This window comes from Macaca mulatta, chromosome 12 (genome assembly GCF_049350105.2).
Source record: "Macaca mulatta isolate MMU2019108-1 chromosome 12, T2T-MMU8v2.0, whole genome shotgun sequence".
Taxonomy (NCBI): domain Eukaryota; kingdom Metazoa; phylum Chordata; class Mammalia; order Primates; family Cercopithecidae; genus Macaca; species Macaca mulatta.
In genome coordinates, this window is record NC_133417.1 from 28,682,648 (window position 1) to 28,710,179 (window position 27,532).

At 35.7% G+C, this 27,532-nt stretch overlaps 1 protein-coding gene across 1 annotated transcript in view; it reads left to right on the top strand.

Moving 5' to 3' along the window:
- Positions 1-27,532, top strand: part of THSD7B (thrombospondin type 1 domain containing 7B) — a 788,242-nt gene that overhangs the window by 157,470 nt on the left and 603,240 nt on the right. The window contains exon 2 of the mRNA XM_077956542.1: positions 13,727-14,537. Coding sequence (XP_077812668.1) covers positions 13,727-14,537 — 811 coding nt within the window. The remainder of the gene's footprint in view (positions 1-13,726; positions 14,538-27,532) is intronic.

The window sequence follows — 27,532 nt, forward strand, 5'->3', positions numbered from 1 at the left end:
TTCCTGGATATCTGAGAATGTAGTCATATCAACAATCTCCAAAAAGATTACATTCTCCCCCTTTTCATTTATTCTGTCAATTTTTCTGAAAATATCCAGGGAATTTAAGGCATTCAGGAATTCTTTTTAAAATTAGTCTGCTTTGTAAGGCTGCTTTGAGTACTGCATGACATGTTGGCTGTAAAGTGTCCAGGATAATACTGGGTGTACTGATGCTGCTGCTACTATGATGAACCTGTGACCACTATGATAATTTCATCTCCCAGCACTTTTTAGTTTTTCTTGTACAAAAGTCTGCCTTTGTTCCTGGGGGATATGTTCCAGGACCTCCAGTAGACTCTTGAAACTGTGACTAGTACAGAGCCCTGTACATATTATGTTTTTTCCTATATACATACCTATGATAAAGTTTAATTTCTAAATTAGGCACAATAAGATTAATAACCATAATACAACAGAATAATTATAGTCATAATATTATAGTAAAATCTATGTGAAAGTGGTCTCTCTTTTTCTCTCTCTCAGAATATCTCATACTGTACTCATCTTTCTTCTTGTGATATGGATCCTAAAATTAACAAGGATAAAATGACTGTGACGATATGAAGGGAGGTGAATGACGTAGGCATTGTGACATAGTGTTAGGCTACCACTGATTTCTGAATTCCTGAATCCATGTCACTATCCTGTACTTGCAGCAAGTGGCTTGATGTCACTTGTTTCAAGGGATCCTTTTCTGAAGTCTTCCTTATGGGCTTAATGCTTTCTGGTGCAACTCATTGCCATCAATTGCAACATGTTTCTCTTCCTGTCTTCCACCTAAAAATTTAACACCTTTTCCAACTCAGTACTTATCATGCACTGTGGCTGTAACTTTTGTAGTTTGAGGTGCAACAGCAAAACCAGCATGAATTTCTTTTTCCTTCTTCATAATTTCACAGGTAGAAGATTCATTCTGATGGTAGATCTTAATAGACTTTTTTTTTAAGTCTAGAACTTTCACCTTTTCGCTTAAAGCTAACACTTTATGACTCCTCGTTGGTGTATCTGAATTGCCAGCATCACTACTCTTGCACTTTGAGGCCATTATGAGTAAAATAAGGATTACTTGCACACAAGCACTGCCATACTTCAACGTTCAATCTTAGAACCCAGATGGCTACTAAGTGACTGGTGAGGAGGCAGCATCTGCAGTGTGGATACACCTGACAAAGGAAGGATTCACATCCCCAAGCAGAAACAGAAGCAGGACAAAGTGAGACCTCATCATATTATTCAAACTTATGAATTATCTCTGGAATTTTCCATTTTGTATTTGGGAACTGCAGTTGACCATAGGTAACTAAAACCGCAAAAAGTGAAGCCGCAGATAAGTAGGAACTACTGTAGTAAGCCGGTATAATAGAATCTGAAATGCAATTCTCATTTATTTACATTCTTCAAGAAAAATGATAATAGTATTTTACTTGTTGAGTGAGATTCCTGCATCATTCTCACTAGGTCTATACTTAAGATCAAAGGTATTTCTGTAGTCTTGGGCACTTTAGTACATTACCATGCTAGCCTTGAGAAGACTGGGCACCCCATCACTGAATTCCATGGGCTTTATGGAGACTGGAAAGAAGGGGTATATAGAGTTGCAATAAAGAATAACAGGCATTGCAAAAGGACTTGTGAAAAAACAGTATTTAAAAATTCTATTGGGCATCATTTTTAGGTGCCCAATAGAATATAGGTTTCTACCTATAATCATAAACTAAGGAAACACAGAAAAGAGGCTTTTTGTCTTCAACTCTTTTTTTTTTTCATTTTGGAAAAATCATCAACCCATTGTGTTGTGTGTTGTGAGTTTCCAGTGTTGACATTACACCTAACTACACTTGACATGATTCTGCTTCCTATGATGCTATTAGTTCTAGCTTCAGTAATGTGCAATATTAATTAGACCCTAACTGTATGCCTAGTGCTGGGCTACTACAGGTTATAGAGTAGTTAATAGGGGGAAAATGTTTCTACCTTCATGGAGTTTAGAGTCAAGTGAGAGAGACAAGTATTAAACAGTGAATTCTACAATTAGATTTGTAATTTCAAGAGTGAATGCTTTGTAGGAGAATAGAGTACTATCAGAGCAGAGGGAAGAGTTCTCTACAGGTATGCCTTGAGATCTAAAGGGTGAGTGGGAATGAATGTTACTGGGCTGTAGCAGGCAGTGCATGTAATTTGGTTTAAGAGACCCAGCCAGGTATGGTGGCTCATGACTATAATCCCAGCACTTTGGGAAGGCAAGGCAGGCAGATCACCTGAGGTCGAGAGTTCGAGACCAGCCTGGCCAACATGGCGAAACCCCATCTCTAATAAAAATACAAAAATTAGCTGGGCATGGTGGGGGGCACTTGTAATTTCAACTACACGGGAAGCTGAGGCAGGAGAATCATTTGAACCTGGGAGGCAGAGGTTTCAGTTAGCCAAAATCATGCCACTGTACTGCAGCCTGGGTGACAAGAGTGAAACTCCATCTCAAAAAATAAAATAAAATAAAATAAAATAAAATAAAATAAAATAAAATAAAAAAGACAGTCCATATGACTGCCCAGGTATTGGAAGGAGCTTGGCTTATTGGGGGAACCAAATGGTGGCCAATGTGATGAGAGAGAAGTGAGTGGAGGTGGCTGGGCCAGGAAATCAGGACACTAAGGAGTATGATGGCCCTGATCAAGCAGGCACTTTTATGTTATGTTAATAATATTGTTTTTCTTTATTTTGAAAGGAACAGGAAGCTGTTGATGAGTTTTCACATGAAAATGACATACAGAATGACATGCTACACCCAAAGGAGTACAAATTTGAATTATTAAAAGATATAGGACCACAATAGGGAAAAGGAATTGATAGCAGGGATGGAGTAGGGTGGAGTAGTGGATTCTTGAAGGCAGAATGGGAGGACGCTCCTTTCATCCATGCAAGAGAAAGCAATGGTCTGCACCAAGGTTGCAGCTGGCGGTGGAATGGGATGAAGAAACTGGGGCAGATTGAAATCATGTTTAGGAGACAGAGCTGGTGGGTGATTGAATCTGGTCTTTGTAAATCTTCCTGAAAGTCTTCAGGCATACCCATTTGACTCTACTGGGTATATAGGTGTTTTAGTTGATTCTCAATAGAAAACAATATTGTGATTATGCCATGTTGTAACCGAGCACAGGCTCAGGTGTTCACTGTTTGAAAAGCCAATAACGAAGATGCAGCACAGTGAAGGGAAAGTGACTTTATTTCTAAAGCTAGCTGTGGAGAAGTGACTGGCTTATGCCTCCAGAAACTGCTTCTAATTTTAAACTAGGAAGAGGAGCTAAAAAAGAGAATTTGGAATGGGAGCCATGCAGGAGGGGTGCTGAATACAAGGTCCATGTGTCTTGTTCCAGTGGCCATCTCAAGCCGTGGTCCACCAGGAGCGCGGCTGGCATCATCTCAACAATGCCAGCTTGTTGCTTTGAGGTAATCTCTGGAATTTTGCAGCTAAGTCTCCAGGCTTGGTCTGTCTCAAGATTAGTCCCTGGAACTTCTAAGTAAACACATAACTGGATAACAAGCATACAGCTAGATAAATGTGCATGGGGCAAAGGAGTACATGGTGGGAAAGGGAAGGGAGTGGAGTTTTAGAGTGTCTCAAGACTGTATTTTAAGACTAAGGAAGAAGGTCTCTACAGTTATTTATTTATTTTTTATTATACTTTAAGTTCTGGGATACATGTGCAGAATGTGCATGTTTATTACATAGGCATACACATGCCATGGTAGTTTGCTGCACTCATGAAGCCGTCATCTACATTAGGTATTTCTCCTAATGCTACCCCTCCCTTTGCCCCCAGCCCCGCAACAGGCCCTGGTGTGTGATGTTCCCCTCCCTGTGTCCATGTGTTCTCGTTGTTCAGTTCGCACTTATGAGTGAGAACAGTTTGTTTCAAGGTTATATGTTCACTGGGAAGAAAGGAGAAAAGAAAAGTTTTATAATGCATTTTGAAGGTAAACTACTCAGTTACAATGTTACTGCTATTCTCAGACTTTTTAAAAAAATATGCTAGCTTGAAAATTATTTTACAAACAAGAGTAGAGTCTCACATAGTCTTAAAATTGCTGTTTCAAAACAAAAAATTATTCTGTTGAAAAAGAAGTGAGACGCACTAAATGTTCTGTCCACCAAATGCAGCCAGTACTTTGCTCTCACTTGTATATCGTATGAATATCTGCTACTAGAAAGAGATATGGGTTCAGGTACAGATTTACTCCATTTATCTCTTACAGTGGTTGGTTCTTGAAGTTAGGGAAAATATTTTCTTGGGTATGCTCTTGTGCAATTTTTATCTCAGGCAATATTAATTCTTGAGTTGCTTAATGGTAAATGAAATATTTGCATGCTCTCTGCCCTTTTGTTTTATGTATTTTTAAACTTGTGTGCATAGTCCCAACGTTACTACCTTGCCTTGACCTCTAGTAGACAACATAAAAGAAGCCACCTTTATCAAGCTCAACATGTATTGATCATTCACTGGATAAACAGAACTTTATTCTCATTTTTTTGATTAGGGGCACAGCTTAAAGTTTTCAGCCTCCTGAGCACATCTTCTAGTTTGCTTTCTGTGTAGTATAAAGCAAACAGATATCTGGTCCTCTTGAGTGAAGTCAATGCCTGGGCTGTCTCTAAGCTCAAGGAGAAAGTCCTTCAGGAGAACGTTGTGTGGGATTCAGCTGGTCTGTGTTTCTGACTTACTCTTTATTGCCATTTCCACTTAACTGATGCAAAACAGCCAAGTAAATGATTTTCTTCCACCTCTCCAGGGAATCCAAAGGGCTTAGTTGAAGCATTTATTGTAAGTAAAGTCAAAGTTGAGTGAAGCCATATTTATGGGATGAAAACACCTCATAAATATCTTTTGACAGGTAGCAGAGCCCCAAGAGTTTCGAGGCCATCGCTCAAACCAGGCCATTGAACTGGACAAGACGGAGGCAGGGGCTTTTGGCAGAAGACGGGTGGTAGGGCCTTCGGCCCCTCATACCGGCTGCACTCAAAATAGACTCCCTTCTAAATACGTTTTACCCATTGGCTTTGCAAGCCCCATTTGCTCAAGGGATATCATTGCTAAAAATAAATTAAATTGCAATTGTTGTGAAAAAGGTTTAGAATAAGATAGAACTGGAGAGGGCACCTGAGCTGTTTACGTTGTGCAGATTCTTTGATCTCATGCATTGGTGTCCTCAATTGCAAAGCAGAACAATGTCAGTAAGGTACATATAGTATTGGGAAGATGATGGTACGTGTTCAAAAAAACAAAAACAAAAATAATAAACATTGCCTGTTACTATTATTGTAATTGTTATTCTAGGGACACATCATTTCTGATTGGTGTCTAAGGGTTCGTTCCTGTGCTAAACCCCTGAATCTTGCTGGATGTACTTGAGCAGTAGGTTGGCTGGTGTTTTTTTTTTTTTTTTTTTTTAATTATTATTATACTTTAAGTTCTAGGGTACATGTGCATAACATGCAGGTTTGTTACATATGTATACTTGTGCCATGTTGGTGTGCTGCAGCCATCAACTTGTCAGCACCCATCAACTCGTCATTTATATCAGGTATAACTCCCAGTGCAATCCCTCCCCCCTCCCTCTTCCCCCCTCCCCATGATAGGCCCCGGTGTGTGATGTTCCCCTTCCCGAGTCCAAGTGATCTCATTGTTCAGTTCCCACCTATGAGTGAGAACATGCGGTGTTTGGTTTTCTGTTCTTGCGATAGTTTGCTGAGAATGATGGTTTCCAGCTGCATCCATGTCCCTACAAAGGACTCAAACTCATCCTTTTTTATGGCTGCATAGTATTCCATGGTGTATATGTGCCACATTTTCTTAATCCAGTCTGTCACTGATGGACATTTGGGTTGATTCCAAGTCTTTGCTATTGTTAACAGTGCCGCAATAAACATACGTGTGCATGTGTCTTTATAGCAGCATGATTTATAATCCTTTGGGTATATACCCAGTAATGGGATGGCTGGGTCATATGGTACTTCTAGTTCTAGATCCTTGAGGAATTGCCATACTGTTTTCCATAATGGTTGAACTAGTTTACAATCCCACCAACAGTGTAAAAGTGTTCCTATATCTCCACATCCTCTCCAGCACCTGTTGTTCCCTGACTTTTTAATGATTGCCATTCTAACTGGTGTGAGATGGTATCTCATTGTGGTTTCGATTTGCATTTCTCTGATGGCCAGCGATGATGAGGCTGGTGTTCTTAAGCAAACAAAGGCAAGAAGGATCTCATTTCACGTAACAAATAGTGAAGGGACCCTGGGAGCAGCTGTCTGCTCCAGGTGACAGTCTAGGAGGGTGAAAAATCTCAGCATTAACAAGCAATTTGTTGTTTGTGTTATACAGGTTTATAATGTAATTTCCACTTGTTTATTCTGGTTTTTGGCCTCTCTTCCCTCACCCACCCCTTAGATTGCAACGTTTATGGAGCCCTTATTCTTCCCTTCCAGTCTTAGAACTGTTCTGATAGAAACCAGTATGATACAGTGTTACAAATCACTGGATGGGGTGTGTGTAAATAAAATTGCCAGCCCCATTTTTGCTCCAAATGATTGTGTGACCTTGGGCAAGTCACTGAATTTGTCTAGGCTTTACTTTTTCCTGCAAAAACTCTGGGCTGTAAGATTCCCTTGCCACTCCTACATTCTAGGAGGTTAGCAGGAGGCAGGTTTTAGTGATCCTAAAAGACCTACTTGTGTCAGATTGCTGTGAAATATATGAAGTTTGAGAGTCTTTTTTAGGCTTTAGAATTTTTAGAAAGTAGCATTCAAACCAGAAATATTGATAAACAATTTTTAAAAGGTGGTTTTCTGTCTCCGTGATGTTTGCATTAGCTGATGAGTGGTTCAAATACATGTCTAATCTGCTTTGCTGTAGAGCTACTTCTAATGGATGTTCTAGACACTGGCGACTAATAATTTGTAATCAAAAGTAAGTAACAGAGGCATTTTGCTTTTCAGTCAGAGGCATCTGTCCACAAAGATGAAATGTGCTATTAGTGCCAAACAAAAACAGAATCATACGGAAAGAGCTGGGAACATTAGCAACAAAGCTTAGGCTTACTTGAGGTATAAATATTCCATCCAAATGCTCTGAGGTAGTCTGCTATGGAATCATGAACTGCCTTTGCAAGTAAATATTTGTGTGAAAATGAAGTTGTATATGTTAGCTTTCAACTTTTGCTGTTGAATTTTTCTAATGAGATTTATGGGAATACTTTAGCATACATATTCAGGCCATGAATGTACCATGATTTTTTTTTTTTTATGATTTTGGTATAACTGAATTTTTTGTTGTTGTTGCGAAAAGTGCAATGGATTTTTTTTAATGAAATGCAATAGAGCTTAAGTTTCCTCTCATTTAAATTCTCGTATGTTTGTGTGTGTGTATGTGTGTGTGTATATATATATATATATATATACACATATATTTTAGTATTATCTGATGCGTGACTCAGTAATGGATATATCTGATGAGCAGGTTTTCGTTGCTAGTCTAGAAAGTATTGAGTGGCTTTGTGCATCCTCTGCTAGTGGAAGTTATTGATGATCATGATTGATTTAGAAATATAGACTTGGAAACTCTCATCCCTTCCTGTTTCCATCAGTGAGCCTGCCTCCAGGGCTGACTCTCAACTTCAGGCTTGCTGCTATAGATCTAGTGAGATCTGGGAAACAAAAGCATTGAGATTGTTAATACTGTGTATAAAGTAAGTGTAAATAGGCCTAAAGGAAGGACCAAACATCCGCTTCAGGAGTAAATTGGCATTACACTTAGTGTACAGCATTAACAGATATCTAATGCCTTATTTATTTTTGTATTCCCAGAATCTAATACACTACTTGTCAAGTAGTAGAGAATGAATAATTGCTGTTATAATGAATGAATGTTCAGTTGCCACTTTTTCCCATTGCTTGAGATCTTAGACGTATTTTAGAAAGTGAACTTTCTTAGATAAATGTCCGCTATATAAGATAGATATTATTTTAATTATTCTGTAGTTGATGCAGTAGCTTTTTGAGAAGTAAAAGTCACTACATTCACTTATTGGAAGTGAAGCATCTTATAGGTAAGTCAAGTTGTTTTAAATCCGATTTTGTAATTCTGAGGTTTATGAGTGCTTTGATTTAGTAATTATTCACAAATAGTTTGCTTAAGTTGCTAAAACTCTGCATCATTATTCATGTCATCTCCCCACACCCCTTGCCCAAGTTAAAAATAAAGCAACATCAGGATAATAAAAGCTTTGACAGGGAAAAATGAAAAATAAAGCAAACATCTCTTCCTATTGCATGCATAGTATTAAATTAGGGTTGCCGGCCGGGTGCGGTGGCTCAAGCCTGTAATCCCAGCACTTTGGGAGGCCGAGACGGGCAGATCACGAGGTCAGGAGATCGAGACCATCCTGGCTGACACGGTGAAACCCCGTCTCTACTAAAAAATACAAAAAACTAGCCGGGCGAGGTGGCGGGCGCCTGTAGTCCCAGCTACTTGGGAGGCTGAGGCAGGAGAATGGCGTGAACCCGGGAGGCGGAGCTTGCAGTGAGCTGAGATCCGGCCACTGCACTCCAGCCTGGGTGGCAGAGCGAGACTCTGTCTCAAAAAAAAAAAAAAAAAAAAAAAAAAAAAAAAAAAAAAAAAAAAAAATTAGGGTTGCCATTTCAAATCGTGGCCAGTACTGTGCAAGAGCTATGGAGAGTGTTTATTTTCTCTGTCCTCTAGAACCTCCTTTTTCGTTTGTTTCAGGCATTTTATTGAACACCACACCTAAAATTCAGGCATCCAACATGCTTTCTTAAATGTGATGATTTAGGTTGAATGAAGCATGCTTCTAAACTCATCCAGTTAAGGGTAACTTATTTAAGATGATAAAATTTGCCAACACTTTTCTGATTCTAGAGGAATATGACATTACAGCATTCACATATTTGCATTTCCTGCAAAAACACAGGCAGAAAAAAAGAGAAATCACAGAGCCTTAAATTTGAAAGTGATCTGAGATTTCATCAATGCTACCCTTCCAAGTCCAAAGAATTCACTTCTAGGCCAAAATGTTAATGTGTTAATGTGTGATGTGGCTTAAAATACTTAGATTATTCAACAGCAACTATATTCCTCTCACAAAAGGGTGGTAAGTTGCAGATACATGACTCTTTACATAATGTTTGTCCAGGTAAACAGATACAGAACTACTGTCCCATTACATTATTGAAATATTTTCTGATAAAGCAACCAGCATGAGTTTTATTAATAGTTTAGAGCTACATTACATCAGTAGTCAAACTTTTAATATTCAAATTGTTCTAAATTTTGTTTTATTTTTATTACTTGGTGTCTGTTTTTGTTCACTAGGCATATAAAATTCTTGATATTTAAAAACATGGTATCTTATGTATTTCTTTAGATTATTTGTGAATACTGTTAACATGTAATACGTAAATATTTTGTAATAAAAGCAGGGTTATTTTGTATGTGGTAAATTTAAAGGTAATATTCTTCTTCATGCAACTGCTTACATTTTTAATTACTTCTTCTATTTGTGAACTTGGACAAGAGATGTAAGATTTCTCAAACTGCCAGTCACATTTTACTTCAATATGCATGTTTTTTTGAAATGGCAAAACCACTCAGGGCTGTGTGATTTTCACTTATGTATGTATTGAAAGTTCATAGCCAAATACAACGGAATAAATCATGGAGCACATTTCCTCTCCATGCCTGAGAAATGCAAATAGCTATAGGTCAATTGCGGAAAGGTCTTGTCTTCATCTCATATGTCTTGTTCGTAATTTGATTTTCATTTATTCCACATGTACACAATTCAGTTTGCACTTGCTTGTTATTTAGACGTTTTTTTGGCTGTCCTCAAAGTTTGCTTTAATATACGGAGGAACTATTCTAGCTGGACTCTGCCTTTTTTTTTTTTTTTTTTTTTTTTTTTTTGAGACGGAGTCTCGCTCTGTCGCCCGGGCTGGAGTGCAGTGGCCGGATCTCAGCTCACTGCAAGCTCCGCCTCCCGGGTTCCCGCCATTCTCCTGCCTCAGCCTCCCGAGTATCTGGGACTACAGGCGCCCACCGCCACCTCGCCCGGCTAGTTTTTTGTATTTTTTTAGTAGAGACCGGGTTTCACCGTGTTAGCCAGGATGGTCTCGATCTCCTGACCTCGTGATCCGCCCGTCTCGGCCTCCCAAAGTTCTGGGATTACAGGCTTGAGCCAGCGCGCCCGGCCTTGACTCTGCCTTTCTAAATGTCCTGGCCAAGGCTTATTAACATGCATGTGTCTCACTTTACAAGAGCCACTATCCTAAATTTCCAGGCCAAGGAGTGGGGAGTAATTGTTTACATACTGCCTTTATTACCTGTTCTACGCATACTCAAAGGAATATTGACATATATAACATAATATTGAATTAACTCATATCCAAAATTAATATAGCTTAATATTCCTTTGGTTAATTTTTAGAGTTAATATTGGATATGAGTTAATATTGGATTAACTCGTATCCACATAGGAGATCCTGGCTAAGCTAAGAAACATCTTCAATGATAGCAATTTTAATTACTTAATAGTTATACTTTGTTCTCCAATGATGTAGAAAAAATTTTGCTGTTTGATAAAATTCTGCATTTGATCTTAGCCAAAAGGCTAAGCAATTATTTGGTAAAATTCTGTAAAGAAAGAGGAGATGAAATCTAAGGGAAGAATAATAATTTCTAAAGTTTAAAATAGTAATAATTGCAAATAACCAAAAAAGTGTTAGCTTATTTTAAAAGTGGAAAACTTACAATAAAAAAATAATAAGAGAATGTCATAGTCAAATACTCTGAAAGTAAAGACGAGTCATTTGGCAAGATATTCTAAATGAATTAAGTGTAATATTAACTTTTGAAGATTGATCAGAAATAGCTCAAGTTTTCTGATCTTACTTTCATTAATCCATGCAAAAAAAATCCTGAGTGGAAAATTGTGTGTGCTTAACACCTAAACAAACAGAGATGAACTGACAGTCATTATTTAAAAATCCACAGTGCTGTACAAAAACAAAAACAAATTCCTTTAACTTTATCCAATAACTGTTTTATATCATTCAAGACTAACTTTAGATTTTAAAGTTTGCCGTGTTTGTATATATTTTGAAATATTCCCTTATTGAGTAACTTTGGGAATTTGGGGGCAACAATAAAAATTTTTATGAATAGTCTGACATGATAGACAATGAAGAGAATACTTAAACTGAAACTTCTCTAGAACATTAGGACAGAGAAAGCCTCCCAGTCACTTTCAAGTAACAAGAAACATCTCAATTTGCAAAGTAAAAAATTGTGAGTAATCTAAGAACACATCACCAGAATTGCCGGTGGCTGATTAAGTCAGCCTGTGCTAAGATCACCATTTTCAATGCATGTTCTCTATACTGTGAGCAGTCTGTGCTGGGATAACAGGCTGGAGGAAGGTAGTGGGCAAACTCAGGGGCATTTTGGTAATGAAAGCTGACCTGCTCCAGTGAAACCTGTCCTGTTTCAGCAAGAGAAGTCTCTAGTATGTTTTCTATGTTTTCTCTCATGAAGTGGCGGAAGACATTGACACTGTAACCTAACACACTATTGCCAAGAATGCCAGGTGTATATGGCTAGAACAGGGATGTGAGGGAGAACTAAGATGACCAGGTGCATTAGAAGCACACCCTTTTGTCCTACTACAGTGACAGATCCTCATTTTAGTGTGTGGCCCCAAATGCAGATAACTTGCTTCTCTGGGGATGTATATGTTTCTTCCTAAATGCATGTGACTACGTACATGTCTACTATTTGTACAAATGTAGTGGATGCTAATGAAAATATTTTTCATGGAGTAATTAAACATCATTTGGGGCAGCTGGTCAGATTCAGGGAACGAGAGAGAGCTTGTGTATATTAATATGCCTCTTAGGGTCTGAAATGCCTTATGATCATCACAATCCTGATACAGGGACGAACTTACCTAGTTAAGCTGATAAAACTTTTTTTTAAAAAAAATTTTAAGTTATGGGATACATGTGCTGAACATGCAAGTTTGTTACATAGGTATACATGTGCCATGGTGGTTTGCTGCACCTATCAACCTGTCATCTAGGTTTTAAGCCCTGCATGCATTAGGCATTTGTCTTAATGCTCTCCCCACCCTTGCCCCCCACACCCCAACAGTCCCTGGTGTGTGATATTCCCCTCCCTGTGTCCATGTGTTCTCGTTGTTCAACTCCCACTTATGAGTGAGAACATGTGGTGTTTGATTTTCTATTCCTGTGTTTGTTTGCTGAAGGATGATGGTTTCCAGCTTCATCCATGTCCCTGCGAAGGACATGAACTCATTCTTTTTTATGGCTGCATAATATTCCATGGTGTGTATGTGCCACATTTTCTTTATCCAGCCTATAATTGATGGGCATTTGGGTGGGTTCTAAGTCTTTGCTATTGTAAATAGTGCTGCAATAAACATACGTGTGCATGTGTCTTTATAGTAGAATGATTTATAATCCTTTGGGTATATACCCAGTAATGGGATTGCTGGGTTGAATGGTATTTCTGGTTCTAGATCCTTGAGGAATCACCACACTGTCTTTCACAATGGTTTGAACTAATTTACACTCCCACCAACAGGTTCAGATTACACATTTAAACAAATGAAAGGGAGGAAACTTTTTTTCATTGCTGTTGACACAAAATGTGATTACTTACTGTCCTTGTGAAAAGAGATATGATCAACTTTCTGGATAAGGCCTGCTGGTATGTCTGTAGATCAGATGCAAAAAATATGATAAACATGAATGGGCAGCTCCCTCATATGTCCATTTCTTGGACTCTTTCCTACACAAATGAATTAGTTAATTACAAGATCTGGCACGTTACAAGCTAATGTTGGAAACTTTACCTGGAGTCAGTACCTATCAGAAATCAAAATGGGTATACTTCAAGGATTCTAGGGGCAGAATTTCCACAGACAATTCAGTGCTGCTGCTTCTCTTACTACCTCATCTTTCCCCTGCACCCCATTGTTATTTTCATGCAGTTCACTCTGCAAGTACTAACCAAAACTGAGGGCGATTATTTTGAAAATGAAAATAGGATACTTTGGCAACTTGCAATGTTAAACATATCTCTTTTCTGAGCTTCTTAGAGTATGAGCTGAAGGACTGGAAATATGAAAAATTCTACTTTATTAAAATCCTGGCTTTAGGGCTTTTCTTTTAGCTGAAACACCACCTCAGTGGAAAGTATTAATATTGAGTTAGATGTATAGGCTTTGGAACATAGTAGTTATAATGGTACAAATCATTTGTTAAATTTGTATTGTCTGCTTGACACATTATATCATTTATCTTCAGAACATTTCTACAAGTCAGTGCTTTTATTATCTTCTACCTTATATAGGTGAGGAACTTTCTAAGGCTTAGAAAGTTGAAATAATTCATCCAAGTTTACGTTACTGATGGAATGCTTATTTCAACAAGAGTGTCCACATTCTTCACCACTAAATTATATTGTCTCTGTTCCACCAAAATTCATAATTTTATACTGGTTGTGTTGGAAAGTGTGTTAATTGACTTCTACTTCTCTGTGAATTGCTGAATGTAATCTCTGAGTAATTAACATCCTTGGTTTTCTGCCTGTAGGTCCCTGGGGAAGGTGTACAGGAGACTGTGGTCCCGGAGGAGTCCAGAGTCGGGCAGTGTGGTGTTTTCATGTTGAAGGGTGGACAAGTCACCTCTCTAACTGTGGTGAGAGCAACAGGCCTCCAAAGGAAAGAAGTTGTTTCCGAGTCTGTGACTGGCACAGTGACCTCTTTCAGTGGGAGGTTTCTGACTGGCACCACTGTGTCCTCGTTCCTTACGCTCACAGCGAAGTCAAGCCTCGGACTGCAGAGTGTGTGACAGCTCAGCATGGACTGCAGCACCGGACGGTGCGCTGCATTCAGAAGTTGAACCGAACTATGGTTGCAAATGAAATATGTGAACACTTTGCCCCTCAGCCTCCTACAGAACAAGCTTGTCTCATTCCTTGTCCCCGGGATTGTGTGGTATCTGAGTTCCTACCATGGTCCAACTGTAGCGAGGGATGTGGGAAGAAATTGCAGCATAGAACTCGCGCGGTCATAGCTCCTCCTCTCTTTGGTGGTTTGCAGTGCCCAAATTTGACTGAGTCAAGAGCCTGTGAAGCTCCCACTTCCTGTCCTCTTGGGAAAGAGGAATATACATTTAGCCTTAAGGTTGGACCATGGAGTAAATGCAGACTGCCTCATCTTAAAGAAATTAATCCAAGTGGAAGAACTGTTCTGGATTTTAACTCTGATTCAAATGAGCGAGTCGCCTTTAAACATCAAAGTTACAAAGCACATCATCATTCGAAGTCTTGGGCAATAGAGATAGGTTATCAAACCCGGCAGGTTTGGTGTACAAGAAGTGATGGACAAAATGCTATGTTAAGGTAGGAGACCTTTGATGCTTGTATTTGATTCACCTAAAATATTTTATTTTATACAATTTTATAAAGCTTCTTAGGGAAAATGGCAATCAGCTTTATAATTTGGGTTTTTAGAAGTTTCGTGTAAGAAATTTTTAATTTCACTGGGAAGTTTTCAAAATTGTATAGTTTAGATCAAGCTGTATTCTAGCATTCTTGTGTGATTAGTAGTGCAATTATATGTATAGGGTAAGTCACGTATTTCTACATTTTATCAAGACAGTAACCGGTATGAAAATAGATCTGCCATTATTACAGTAATAGAAGACTGAGAGGCTTCTCATAATGATAAAAAATCAAGTTCAGTTTCAAATTTGGGATATGAATTATGTAAATATTTTTGTTTTTCAAAACATTTGTGCTTTAAAATTTTGTTTTTGTTTACTTTTGTTTTCACTATTATCAACATTCTTTGACATCTGTGTTGTACATTTTTTATACTAGCAATAATACCAAAAAGTTGTTCCAAGAGTGCTTTCTTTGACATTATTTTGATAAAGATGTTAACCTGTGCAAGCTGTAATTAGAATGACCTACTGTGGAAGACATAAACTATTAAAAGCAATAGCTTAGGTTGCAAATTTATGCTTGTTTTATTTTAAATTGTAGTCTAAAACATCATGACATAAACTCCTAGAAATATATTGAAAGTAATATTTGCTTAATTTCCCCCCAGGGACTCTTAAATGAAGCACTGGTGTATTACTAAGTTTCTTTCAAATTAAGGTACCTTTCAATAGTACTTAAATTACCAAACAACATAATGCTTGTCTTTAGAATTAATCATTCTCATCAGTTGCTGCCTTCTTGGGATCTACAGCCAGCCCGGAGATACCCCGAAGACTACCACTGTTGTTTATGAACAAATGTGATGATTTTTTTTTGTCCATTTGACTTCCCAAATGAGTGTATTTTATCCTTAATGCTTCATTCTGATTTATGCCATATGAAATTGGCAAGTCCATTGAAGAATGATTTGCAGCTTTTTATTGCCTACTTCTTTGAAGCCCAGATTAAGCAAATGATTCATGCAATTTGTTTGAATGTGTGTGGGATTGTGCAAATACATTGTTTTCTTAATACTCCATACTGTATTGCTGAAGTGAGCATTACATAGAATCTTTTCATTTTGTTTGCACATCTTTGCAATGTTTTTCTTTTTTAATAGACTATTTTCAGATCAATTTTTACATTTTCAAAAAAAATGAAAGTACTGAGAGTTCCTGTATACTCCCTCACTGTCTCCAATATATAGTTTTTACCTGTTATTAACATCTTGCATTTGTGTGATAGTTTTGTAAACAAGCATTTTATAGTTACATACACAAACATTGAGTGCATAACACAGTTCAAATTGTGTTCCCCTCCACACATTTATGTATTGAAATTCTAACCTTGAGTGTGATGTTTTTAGGAGGCATGGGGCCTTTGGGAGTTAATTATGTCGTGATGATGCAGTTCTCATAGAAGGGATTAGTGTGCCATGAGAGCTTCCTCTCACTCTCTTTCTGCTATTTGAGGGTACAATGTGAAGTCAGCAGTCTGCAAGGCAGAAGAGAGACCCCACCAGAATGTGACTATGCTGGTGCCCTGGTCTCAGACTTCCAGCCTCTAGAACTATGAGAAATAGATTTCGGTTGTTTTTTAAGCCATCCAGCCTCTGGTACTTTGTTATAGCAGCTGAATTGACTAAGACTAACTGTTATAAAAATAAATACCATAATTTGGGAATTTAAATGAGAAATTTATTTCCACAGTTCTGGAGGCTGGAAAGTCCAAATTCAAGGTGTGTCTTCATTTAGTTCTTGATGAAGGTTGTCTTATTGACTTAAAGATAGCCATCTTCTTGCTGTGTCCTCACATGGTTGGAGAGAGAGAAAAAGGAGAGCACTCTGTGTCTCTTATTATAAGGGCACTAATCCCATCACAAGGGCTCCACTGTAATGACGTGATTACATTAGAAAGTTCCCATGTTCAAAATGCAGGTTAGAGTTTCAACATTTGAATTTTGGAGGAACACAATTCAGTGTGCAGCAGGTACATTTGTTATAATTGATGATCTAATATTGATACATTACTATTAAAAACTATAGTTTACATTGGGATTCACCCTTTGTATTGTACATTCTATAGGTTTGACAAATGAATAATGACATGGATCCACCATTACAGTACTATACAGAATAGTTTTACTCCCCTAAGTATCCCTTGTGCTCTATTTACTGATCCTTCCCTCTCTCCCTGAGAACCCCTGGCAACTACTGATCATTTTACTGACTGTCTCCTTAGTTTTGCCTTTTTAAAAAATGTTGTACAGTTAGAATTATATATGTAGCTTTTTCTCGTTGACTTATTTCACTTTGCAATATGCGTTTGTTTGCTCCATGTCCATTTGTGACTTGGTAGCTTATTTCTTTTTATCACTGAATAATATTCCATTTTGTGGTACTATAGTTTGTTCATTCACCTATTGAAGTACATCTTGGATGCTATCAAGTTTTGGCAATTTTGAGTAAAGCTTCTGTAAAAGTTTATGTGTGTATTTTTTTGTGTGTGTGAACACAGATTTTCAAATCACTTGGGTTAATATAAAGTAGTGCAATTACTGTATGATATAGCAAGAGTATGTTTAGTTTTGTAAGAAACTACCTAGCTGTCTTCCAGAATGGTTGTGCCACTTTTCATTGCCACCAGCAATTAGTGGAAGTTCTGTTGTGTCATATCACCAGCAGTTGTTGTCAGCATTTTGGAGTTTTGCCATTCGAATAGGTGTGTAATGGTATCTCGTTGTTTTAAATTGCAATTCCTTAATGACATGTGATGCTGAACATCTTTTCATACACTTGCTTGCCATCTGTATGTATTCTTTGATAAGGTATCTATTCAGATGTTTTGTGTATTTTTTAATTGAGGGTTTTTTTTTTGAGCAAACGTTCTCTTATTGTTGAATTTTAAAAGTTATTTGCATATTTTGGATACCAGTCCTTTATCAGACATGTGTTTTGCAAATATTTTTGACAGTCTATGATTTGTGTTTTCATTTTCTTGACAGTATTGTTCACAGAGAAAATATTTTTAATTTTAATGAAGTCCAACTTCTCAATATTTTTTTAAGGATCATTTTTTTGGTGTTGTTTAAAAATATCACTAAACCCAAAGTCAACTAAGCTTTTCTCTTATACTTTCTTCTATGAGTTGCATAATTTTGTTTATTATATTTAGGTCTGTGATTCATTTTGAGGTTTTTTGATGAAAGGTATAGGGCCTATGTCTGCATTCTTTTTTAAAAAGGTTATTATATGTTCAGTTGTTCCAGCACCATTTATTGTAAAGAATATCTTTTCTCTATTGAGTTTCCTATGCTTTTTTGACAAAGATCGGTTGACTATGTTGGTATGAGTCTATGCCTTCAATTTTTATTCCATTTTACTATCTATTATTTGTTAGTAACACAGTGTTATAAGTAATGTAGTTTTATAGTAAATCGTAAAGCAGAGAGGTGTCAGTCTTCCTAATTTTTTCTTCTTATGTGTTGGCTTCTCTGAATCTTTTGCTTTTTCATATAAACTTTGGAACTACTTTTTGATATCCACAAAATAACTTTCCAAGATTTTGACTGGGATTGCATATAATGTAAGATCAATTTGGGAAGAACTAATTATCTTGATAATACTGAGTCATCCTATTCTGGTACATAGGTTATCTCTCCATTTATTTAAATCTTGTTTATTTTGTCAGGGTTTTGGAGGGTTTTCAAAAATATATAACTTGTACATTTTGTGTCAGATTTATATTCATTTAACTTTTTTGATGCTAACATAAATGGTATTGTGTTTTTAATTTCATATTCCAATTGCGTATTACTGGTATAACAAGAAAGCAGTTAACTTTTTATATTAACCTTGTATCCTACAACTTTGTTATACTCACTTATTATTCCGAAATTTTCATTACTGTAGTTGTTGACTTTTTGGGATTACCTACATGAATAAGCATGTCATCTGCAAAAAAAAAAAAAAAATATATATATATATATATATATATATTTTAAATATATAAATATATATATTTATATATATATATAGCTTTCTTTCCAATTTGAGTATGTTTTGTTTATTTTATTTTCTTGTCTTCATTAGCCAAGACTTCCACTGCAATGTTGTACAGGAGTGATGAGAGAGGATGCTCTTTTTTTGTACTGTGAAAGAAATCTATGCTCTGTTAAGTGTTTTGTTAACTATAGGTTTTTTTTGTAGGTGTTTTTGATCAAGTCAAGGAAGTTCCCCTTCATTCTTAGTTTTCTGAGAATTTTCCTTATAAATAAGCATTAGATTTTGTTAAATACTTTTTCTGCATCTACTGATATGATTATATGATTTTGTTCATTAGCCTATTTATGTTATGGATTACATTAACTGATTTTCAAATGTTGAACCAGCTTTGTATATGTGGAATAAATCCCACTTAGTTGCAACGTAAATTCCTTTTATATAGTGTTGGATTTGACTTGCTAGTATTTTATTGAGGATTATTTCATGTATGTTTATGAGAAATGTTGATCTTTATTGTCCTTACTTGTAATGTCTTTGTTGTGGTGTTAGGGTAATGCTGCCCTCATCGAATGAATTGGAAAGTATTTTTGAAAATGTTTTCATTTTCTGAAAGAAATTGTTGAGAATTGGTATAATTTTTTCTTGAATGTTTGGTAGTGAACCCTCTGGAACTCTGGCTTTCTGATTTGGAAAGTTACTAAATACGGGTTTAATTTCTTTAACAGATTTAGGACTATTCATATCATTGATTTCTCTTTGTGGGTTTTGCTAGATTTTGTCTTTCAAGGAATTGGCTCATTTCATCTAGGTTATCAAATTTAGGGACATAGAGTTGTTCATAATATCCATTTTTCCTTTTAATAACTATGGGATTATTATTACCCTTCTTATGTTTCCAGTATTAATAATTTGTGTCCTCTCTCTTTTTTTCCTAACCTGGCTAGAGGTTTATTAATTTTATCAGTGCTTTCAAAAAACCAACTTTTGGTTTTGTTGATTTTTTTCTATTGATTTTTTTTCTAATTTCATTGATTTTGATTCTGATTTTATTATTTCTTTTCTTCTGCTTACTTTAGATTTAATTGCTCTTCTTTTTCTAGTTTCCTAACGTGGAAACTTAGGTTACTCATTTGAGATTTCTCTTCTTTACTATTAGATGCATTCAGTTTCCTCAAGCCCTTTCTCTTTGTTCCACAAATTTTGATAATTTGCATTATTTTCATGTAGTTCTAAATATTTTTGCATTTCTCTTGAGATTTTCTTGATCCATGTGTTATTTAAGAGTGTCTTGTTTAATCTCCATATATTTTCGGGTTCTCTATTTTGTTATTAATTTTAGTTTAATTCCATTGTGTCCTGGGAGCATATGTTGTATGATTTCTATTCTTTTAGATTTGTTAAGGTGTGTTTCATGGCCCAGAAATATGGCCTATCTTGAATATTTTATGTGAACTCAAGAAAAATGTGTGTACTCTGCTGTAGTTGGATAAAATATTCTATAAATGTCAATTATATCCAGTTGATTGATGGTGCTGTTCAGTTCAACTATGTTCTTACTGATGTTATTCCTGATGGATCTGTCGATTACTAGAGAGGAGTGTTGAAGTCTCCAAAAACAATACAAAATTTGTCTATTTGCAGTTATAGCAGACTTCGCCTTACAGATTTTGACACTCTATTGTTAAATAATACATATTAATGATTGCTATATCTTATTGGAGAAATAATCTCTTTATTATTATGTAATGCCCACACCCCCTTAATCCCTGACAATTTTCTTTGATGTAAATTCTCCATTGTCTGGAATTATGATACATACTCCAACTTTTTTTGATTAATGCTAGCACAGTATATCTATGCTTACTGACAAAAAATGTATTCATCTGTCTTGTAGATGACATATAATTGGATGCTGTTTATTATCCAGTTTGAGAGTCTTTTAATTAGTGTATTTAGACCATTTATGCTTAAAGTAAGCATTAATACAATTGTATTAATATTTACTGAGGTCATTATTTTTCATTTATTGTCCTTGTTCTTTGCTCCTTTTTAATTTTAATTTATTATTTTTATTTAATTTTTAGCTTTTGTAGGTGCATAGTAGGTATATATATATTTATGGGTTGCATGAGATTTTGATACTAGCATGCAGTGCATTGTAATCATATCAGGGTAAATGGAGTATTTATCACTGCAAGCATTTATCCTTTGTGTTATAAACAGTTCAATTATACTCTTTTAGCTATTTTAAAATGTACAATTAAATTATTTTTTACTATATCACTCTGTTTTGCTAGCAAATACTAGGTTGTATTCATTCTTTCTAACTGTTACTGTGTACCCATTAATCATCTTCATTTCCCGCAGTCACCACTACTCTTCCCAGCCTCTGGAAACCAGCCTCTACTCTCTAGCTCCATGAGTTCAATTGTTTTAATTTTTTGTTGTCACAGATAAGTGAGAACATGCAGAGCTTGTCTTTCTGTGCCTGGCCATTTAACTTAATGACTTCCAGTTCCATCCATGTTGGTGCAAATGACAGGATCTCATTGTTTTTTATAACTGACTAGTACTCCATTGTGTATATGTACCACATTTTCTTTATTCATTCATTTGTTGATGGACACTTGGGTTGCTTCTAAATCTTGACTTTTGTGGACAGTGCTACAGTAAATATAGGAGTGCAGCTATCTCTTTTATGTACTGATTTCCTTTCTTTTCTGTCTGTACATAGCAGTGGGATTGCTAGATAGTATGGTAGCTCTATTTTTAGTTTTTCGAGGAGCCTCTAAACTGTTCTCCATAGTGGCTGTGCTATGTTCCAACCAACAGTGTACAGTGATTCCCTTTTCTCCACATCCTCGCCAGCATTTGTTATTGCTTGTCATTTGTATAAAACTCATTTTAACTGGGATGAGATGATATCTTATTTTAATTTTGATTTACTTTTCTCTGATGATCAGCGATGCTGAGTACCTTTTCATATGCCTGTTTGTCATTTCTGTGTATTCTTTTGAGAAATGTCTATTAAGATATTTTGCTTATTTTTAAATCATATTATTATATTTTTTTCCTGTTGAGTTGTTTGAGCTTCTTATGTAATCTGGTTATTAATCCCTTGTTAGACGGGTAGTTTGCAAAAATTTTCTTTTATCCTGTGGATTTTTTCATCAGTTTGTTGATTGTTTCCTTTGCTATACAGAAGCTGTTTAACTTGATGTGATATAATTTGTCCATTTTCTCTTTGATTGCCTGTGTTTATAGGGTATTACTCAAGAATCTTTGCCCATTTCAATGTGTTGAAGAGTTTCCTCAGTGATTTTTTGCAATCATTTCATAGTTTGAGGTCTTGGGTTTAATTCTTTAATCCATTTTTATTTGTTTTTTTGTATGGTGAGACATAGGGGTCTAGTTTCATTCTTCTGCCTAGGGATATCCAGTTTTCCCAGCACAATTTATTGAAGAGACCGTCCTTTCCTCAGTGTATGTTCTTGATACCTTTGTCAAAAATGAAATCATTGTAGATGTTTGGGTTTATTTCTGGGTTCTCTATTCTGTTCTAATGGCGTATATGTCTGCTTTTATGGCAGTATCATACTGTTTTGTTTACTATAGTTATGTAGTATAATTTGAAGTCAGGTAATGTGATTCCTCCAGTTGTTGTTGTTGTTGTTGTTGTTGTTGTTTTTTCAGGATAGCTTTGCCTATTCTGGGTCTTTTATGGTTCCATATGAGTTTTAGGATTGTTTTTGCTATTTCTGTGAAAAATGTCATTGGTATTTTCATAGGGATTGCACTAAATCTATAGATTACTTTGGGTAATAGAGACATTTTAACAATATTGACTCTTCCAATCCATGAACAAGGATTATTTTTCCATTTTTTGTGCCCTCTTCAATTTTCTGCTTTGGTGTTTTATAGTTTTTGTTGTGGAGATCTTTCACTTATTTGGTTAAGTTTATTCCTATGTATTTTATTTTATTTGTAGCAATTGTAAGTGGGATTACTTTTTTATTTCTTTTTAAGATTGTTAGCTATTGTCATATAAAATGCTACGGATTTTTATATGTTGATTTTGTATCCTGTAACTTTACTGAATTTTTTTTATCAGTTTTAATGATTTTTGTGGACTGTTTTGGTTTTTCCAAATATAAGATTATGTTATCTGCAAACACGGATAATTTGACTTCTTCCTTTCCAATTCGGTTGTCCTTTATTTTTTCTCTTGTCTGATTGCTCTAGGATTTTCAGTACTATGTTAAATAGTAGTTGTGGCAGTGGGCATTCTTGTTGTTTTCAAGATCTTAGAGGAAAGGCTTCCAGTTTTCGTTTTGTTTATTTCCTCTCTTCCTCTGTCCTCTCTGATTTTAATGGAACATTTTATGTTGTTTGATTTTTTTTCTTCTTTCTTAGCATATCAGTTATACATATCTTAAACATTTTTTAGTGATTTTCTTAGAATTTTGCAATATACATTTACAACTAACCAAAGCCCACTTTTAAATAACACTATATACACTTTACGGGCAGCATAAGTATCCTATAACAGAGTATTCTGAATTGCTGTCTCCCGTCCCTTACATCATAGCTGTAATTTATTTCACATATTTATAAACTATAATCACCAAATACATTGTTGCTATTATTTGAACAGATTATTATATTTGTTAGATCAATTTGCATATAAAAAATAAATGACATTTTATTCCTTAATTCCTTTTCCAATTGTCAGTTTTTGTTTTTCTAGATCTGAGTTTCTAACCTATATAATTTTCCTTCTCTCTGAAGCTTTTTTTAAAACATTTTTTTCAAGCAAGTCTATTCCTCAATTTTTATATGAGAAAATCTTTATTTCTCCTTCATTTTTGAAGTATAATTTCATTGGATATAGATTTAGGTTGGTGAGTTTTTACTTTTTTTTTTTTTGAGATGGAGTTTGGCTCTGTCTCCCAGGCTGAAGTGCAGTGGCATGATCTCGGCTCACTGCAACTTCTGTCTCCCAGGTTCAAGGAATTCTCCTGCCTCAGCCTTCTGAGTAGCTGGGACTATAGGAATGGGCCACCACGCTTGGCTAATTTTTTTGTATTTTTAGTAGAGACGGGGTTTCACCATGTTGGTCAGGCTGGCCTCAAGCTCCTGACTTCAAATAATCTGCCTGCCTCGGCCTCCCAAAGTGCTGGGATTACAGGCGTGAGCCACTGCATCTGGCCCGGTTTTTACTTTCGATAGTACATAATCTTCTTGCTTTCATAGTTTGTGAGCAGATGTCTAATGTAATTCTGTCCTTCCTTCTCTATAGGTAAGGTGTGTCTTTCCCCCTCTGACTTCTTGAAAGAATTTTTTTCTTTGTCTTTGATGTTCTTCAGTTCAAATATTGTATGCTTGGATGTAGATATTTTTGGTATTTACCTTGCTTAATTTTCCCTCAGCTACTGGGATCTATGATTTGGTGTCTGCCATAAATTTTGGAAAATTCTTAGCCATTATTACTTTAAACATCTCTTCTGTTACTTTCTCCCTTTATTTTCCTACTGATATTTCTATTATGTGTAGTTACATCATTTGTAGTCCTACCATAGTTTTTGGATACTCTTTTCAATCTCTTTTAATGCTCTTTGAATTTCAGTTTTAGAAGTTGCTATTGACATTTCTTCAAGCTCACGGATTTCCTAGACTCCATCCAGTCTGTTGATGAGCCTATCAAAGGTACTTTTTAGTACTTTACAATGTTTTTGATTTATGTCATTTTCTTTTGATTCTTTCTTAGGGTTTCCATCTCACTGCTTACAATACCCATCTGTTCTTGCATATTGTCTACTTTTTCACTAGAACGTTTAGTATGTTATTCATAGTTGTGTTACATTTCCAGTCTGATAATGCTAAAATCTCTGCCATATCTGAATCTCATTTGGATGCTTACTTTAGCTTTTCAAACCACTCCTTTTGTCTTTTAGTGTGCTGTGTAATATTTTCTTGAAAGCTGGACATGATGTACCGGGGAAATAGAACAGAGGTAATTAGACCTTTAGTGTGAGGTTGTTATGTTTACCTGACTTGGAGTTACACTGTGTTTGCTATAGTTGCAGGTGTCAGGGGCTAAAAATCTCCTTTGGTATCCTTGTTTTTGTTCGTTTTCTGTTGTATTTTTTTCTTTTCTGTTGTTTTTGGGTTTTCTTAGAGACTTGTTTCTAAATAAGGTCTGAAACAGGCAATTCTTTTTTCCATTGTAACCCCCTAATATTATTCAGGAGCCCTATTCATGATTGTTAAGTTTCAGGAGTCAGGGAAAGAGTCTTTTGTCCCATGATTAGGTTCTAATATTTTATTAAGCCTGTTTCCAGACTGACCTTCACAAATTCTTCTCAGTCTCTTCCCATTTTTCACTCCCAACTTAGGTAAGACAAGAAGGCTAGAAGGGTATATACCTTCTTTTATATCAGAGTCTGGTAAAACCCTAGTTTGTTAGGCTTTTCGTAAGATAGCTTCCTGTGAGGGCAGAATTAAGAAAAACAGAATTCTCTTGGTGTCTTTCAAAATGCCTACTTTTACTTTTCCCCTGCTGAAACATGAAGAAAATTATTTCTTATCTTCACTGTGAGAACCTGGCAGGGCTGCTGAAGGTATATTCACAGAAGTATAGGGTTCCCACTAGAACTGGGCTCCCTTAAAGTTTTTAACTGTAAAGATTATAGACACTGAGCCTCCAGTAAGTCGTCAATCATAGTTTAAGTTTTCTACTCTGGTCCTGGTTCTAGTAGTGGTTTCTTCTCCTGGTTTTTCTCTACTATGTTGTGATTCTTTGTATATGCTTCTCCTATTTTGTAGGCAGCCATTTTCTCTATGACTTTGATTCTCTGATGGATCTAAGAAGAGTCATTGATTTTCAGATTGTTTAGCTTTTTCCTTATTGTGAGGAAAAGAGTGACAACTTTGAAGTTCCTTACATGCCAGAATGGAAACCAGAAGTCACCATTATCTCTTTTGAGTTCTAGACAGCGTATTGAACCAAACCATTTTTCTTTAAATTATCATGTCATGAAACCTGTAACTCTCATTTAGTCTTCAAAGGACTATGAAATGACTCATATACTATCATAAAATAATTAGGTTTTAGGAAAATATCATGTTAGATGAGGACATTTCTACGTCTGTAACTTTCATTGCCTAAAACAAAAATGTTAACTCTTGACAGTTATGTGATCACATAGTTGACATTGCTGTCTCATTTCTGTCCAACTTGATGAACTACGTTGGCATACTCTACCAGGATTTGTTGCTAAAAGGCTCAAATTTATTTCTGAAAAGTGACTTTTTTGTGTATTTGATGCTTTCAGAAAATCATTAATACCTGTGTACACTTACTGACTTGTAGGATGAACTATAGATTTCCCTAAAATTATTATAATTTGTTCTAAAGTACAGATTCCTTTTACTCTGTTCATATGTCTAATTTTGGATCTGCTTCCTTTTGGTAGTATCTGTGAAACTGTAGGGACAAATGGTATTCTATGTCCTCTGTTTTGATTATGGCTCCTGTTGGTTATTATGTCATTTGGAATAGGAAGAGCTTGTCTTTACTTCTATAATATAAACTCGTGTTTGTGACTTTCTGAAAGTCGCTTTATCAAGCTAGGACATGACAGAGCTTTAATTAATGCCCTTTACTAGCTATCTCATTGATTGCTCTGACTTTTGATAATCGCCTCAAGCGATTTTCTTTTCACAGTTATATTTGCAATGTGGTAGGCAGTTGTATTATTCTTGCTGCTACTCTGCTCTCTCATCATTGATTTGCTTCTTGTGCTTAAAGATCTTTTGCTTTTACTTGTCTCAGTGCATGTCCTAATTTTTCTCTTTTATTTTGACAGGAGTTTCTCTGAGGTTCCATTATTACATTTAAAAATAGCTGTCATATAGTCTGTTCATCATTCTTTCTCATATATCAGTGATGCTATTATTGACTTTTTATAATACCTTAACTTGTGAAATGAAATAGTCTTCTCTCTTCAGTTTTTGTTTTTGTTTCACCTTGTTTCCTTTTTATTTTTTTGGAGTAAAAGTACATCTGAATTAAAATATCTGAGCTATAGACTAGGAAGACTGTTTATATAAATCGGAAAGTGATGCATACTTATTGTTTGGGTGAATAAAAATCAGATCAATGGGTTTTACTTTTACTTTGATAGAGAGGAACATTTGGTTTGGGCATCCTTTTAAGCGCTATGATTATTTGGTACATGTTAACCATCTTTCAATTCTCAGACCGCTTTTGTTAAATGAATGCACTGTGACTTCCTCATTAAGGACTGACTGAAGGATAATACATTTTAAGACGATTTTTTAAAAAGCCGTCATCTCTAAAACTCACTCCTTATTGTTCCCTTGTTTTTTGTATCTACTGTTAAAGGAGATTTACATTTTACATTCCTATTCCTCCTTAAACATAAATAAAAATAAGTCCCCAAACAACACAAATATTTTTCATAATTTGTTCTTTGAAAATAGTAGAAATGTATATATTTATATGATTTCTACTGTAAATGTATATTACATATAAAATATATAACCATACATATAAAACATATATATAACTATATATAACATATATATCTGTGGAAATATATATATAGTTGTTTTGTTGTTGTTGTGTTGGTGGGAATGGAGGATTATTTTCCAGTTATAGATTTTTATTTCCCCCTCCACATCCATATTGATTTAATTTTATTTTTGTACATATTGAACATTAACATGTTTCTAAAAATAAAATATATGCATAGTTAGAGGAGTGTCACTCATCCCATGTCCTCTACTCCTTGCAGATAACCAGCTTCCTTATTTTCCATTTTATACTTTGTGCTTGTCTGTATCTTCCTATTTCCTCTTGTTTCTTACACAAAAGATAGCAAG